Here is a 1,839-nt window from a genome sequence, read left to right on the forward strand (position 1 = left end):
GACAGGCAGGCGGACAGGGAGACAGGCAGGCGGACAGGGAGACAGGCAGGCGGACAGGGAGACAGGCAGGCGGACAGGAGGATAGGCGGACAGGAGGACAGGCGGACAGGCGGACAGGCAGGCAGGCAGGACGCGTGCACCCCCTGGACGGCTGGTCCGGGTTCAGGTCTCCGGTCCCGGCTCCGGCTGGCTGCCGTCAGGATGCGAGCTTTGGAGATGGCGTCTTCCTGCACAGCTCAGGCTGGCCTTGAATTCAGAGCCCCCTGCTTCAGCGCCACCAGGCCCTGAACGCCGCAGCGTGGTCCTAAGCCTGGTAAGAATGTGGGAGTTCAGCTCTTGCTCGCTGTAACTCTTAAGTTGAAGCTTTCCTGGGGCCGGCCCAGTCCACAGTGAGTCCCGCAGCCGGGGCCACGTGCTGAAGCCCTGTATGAAAGAAAAATTAAACAGGGGAGCACGGCTGTAGTCTGGAGGAAATTTGCAGAGTGGTTACAGCTCTAGGGTTGGCAATGCACACTGGTAATCAGTTTGGGGCCAAGGCAGGAAGGTCGGCCGTGCCTGGACCACGTAACAGCCCTTACCAAAGCGAGCAGTGCAGAGAGCAGCAGACGTAGGACTGTTTCCTGCTTTGTCTTCGGTTTCGTGCTCGGGGGTCTTTGATACATGTCGCCCAGAACTCTTGACCCTTCTGCCTCCCAGCCACTCCCAGCTGCTCCTCCTCCTTTCATCTTCCTCACCCCTTTCTCCCATCCTGTGCGGTTTTTCAAGGGCTCACCCAAGCGTGAGAGACTGATTCTGAGAGGGATTTTAGAGGAGAGAGATCTTTGTCCTGTGTGCAGGCATATTCAGGGTGGCGTAGATACTTGGAGGAGACCTGGAAGTAGGTCGCAGCTCTGAGGACCAAGCGATGGGTAGTTGGAAGGAGAGTGGATGAGTGAGAACAAGGGAAGAAGGATGATGGGGTGATGGATGGGGTTAGGGCTGGGTGAATTCATGGGTGGGGTGAGGGCTGGGGAGGGAAGGATGAGGGTGAGGGCTGGGGAGGGGAAGGATGAGGTGAGGGCTGGGGAGGGGAAGGATGAACCTGGCTCGGGGGAGCGAGCAGAAAGGCTCTTCCTCTGCTGTTGACTGTCTTTGGACAAGTGTGTCGCTAACAACACACATAAGCTGGTCGCTGACGAGAGTCCAAACCCTGGTCTGGGCCTTGGCCTGTACCTTCCTCCTGCCCTCTCCTCACACTCATGGCAGCCGGGCTAGTTGTTCACACCCTGTCCCTGGCTGGCTTCAGGGTCCCACTGTGTAGCCCAAGCCTGGAGCTCGCATCCTCCGGCCCCAGCCACCCGCATGTGGCACCATGATGGTGTGAGGGCTCAGTGTGGCTCATCCCTGCTCTTTCTGCTCTTACTTCACAGAGCGGCAAGACGGTGTTGGCCAACTTTCTGACGGAATCTTCAGACATCACTGAATACAACCCCACTCAGGGTGTGAGGTGAGCCTGCCCCGACTGCGGCTTCCCTCCCCTGGGAGCTGAGCGTATCCCAAAGCCACGTCCTAACCACAGTCCCGCCGCCCTGTGTGTGTTGTCAGGATCCTGGAGTTCGAGAATCCACATGTCACCAGCAACAACAAAGGCACGGGCTGCGAGTTCGAGCTCTGGGACTGCGGTGGTGACTCCAAGTGAGCTTCCTCTAACACAGCTCTGACAGGGCACAGCGAAAAGCCAGGGTCAGGTGTGGCTCAGTGGTGTAGTCCCTGCCTAGAATCCCCCAGTGAGGGGCTGGGGTGTGGCTCAGTGGTCACCTGCCTAGAATCCCCCAGTGAGGGGCTGGGAGTGGCTCAGTG

The 1,839-nt window shown here is 59.3% G+C and overlaps 1 protein-coding gene across 1 annotated transcript in view; it reads left to right on the forward strand.

The window, feature by feature from the left end:
• Window positions 1-166: 166 nt before the first annotated feature.
• The window catches only part of Ift22 (intraflagellar transport 22), a gene marked incomplete at both ends in the record, with an annotated part of 2,212 nt that continues 539 nt past the window's right edge, over window positions 167-1,839 (forward strand). Inside the window, 3 exon segments of the mRNA XM_055603881.1 lie at window positions 167-313; window positions 1,410-1,486; window positions 1,585-1,674. Of these exon segments, the coding sequence (XP_055459856.1) occupies window positions 167-313; window positions 1,410-1,486; window positions 1,585-1,674 (314 nt within the window).

The sequence above is a fragment of the Psammomys obesus genome, unplaced genomic scaffold (assembly GCF_907164565.1).
Source record: "Psammomys obesus unplaced genomic scaffold, mPsaObe1.curated_primary_1811, whole genome shotgun sequence".
Classification (NCBI taxonomy): Eukaryota; Metazoa; Chordata; class Mammalia; order Rodentia; family Muridae; genus Psammomys; species Psammomys obesus.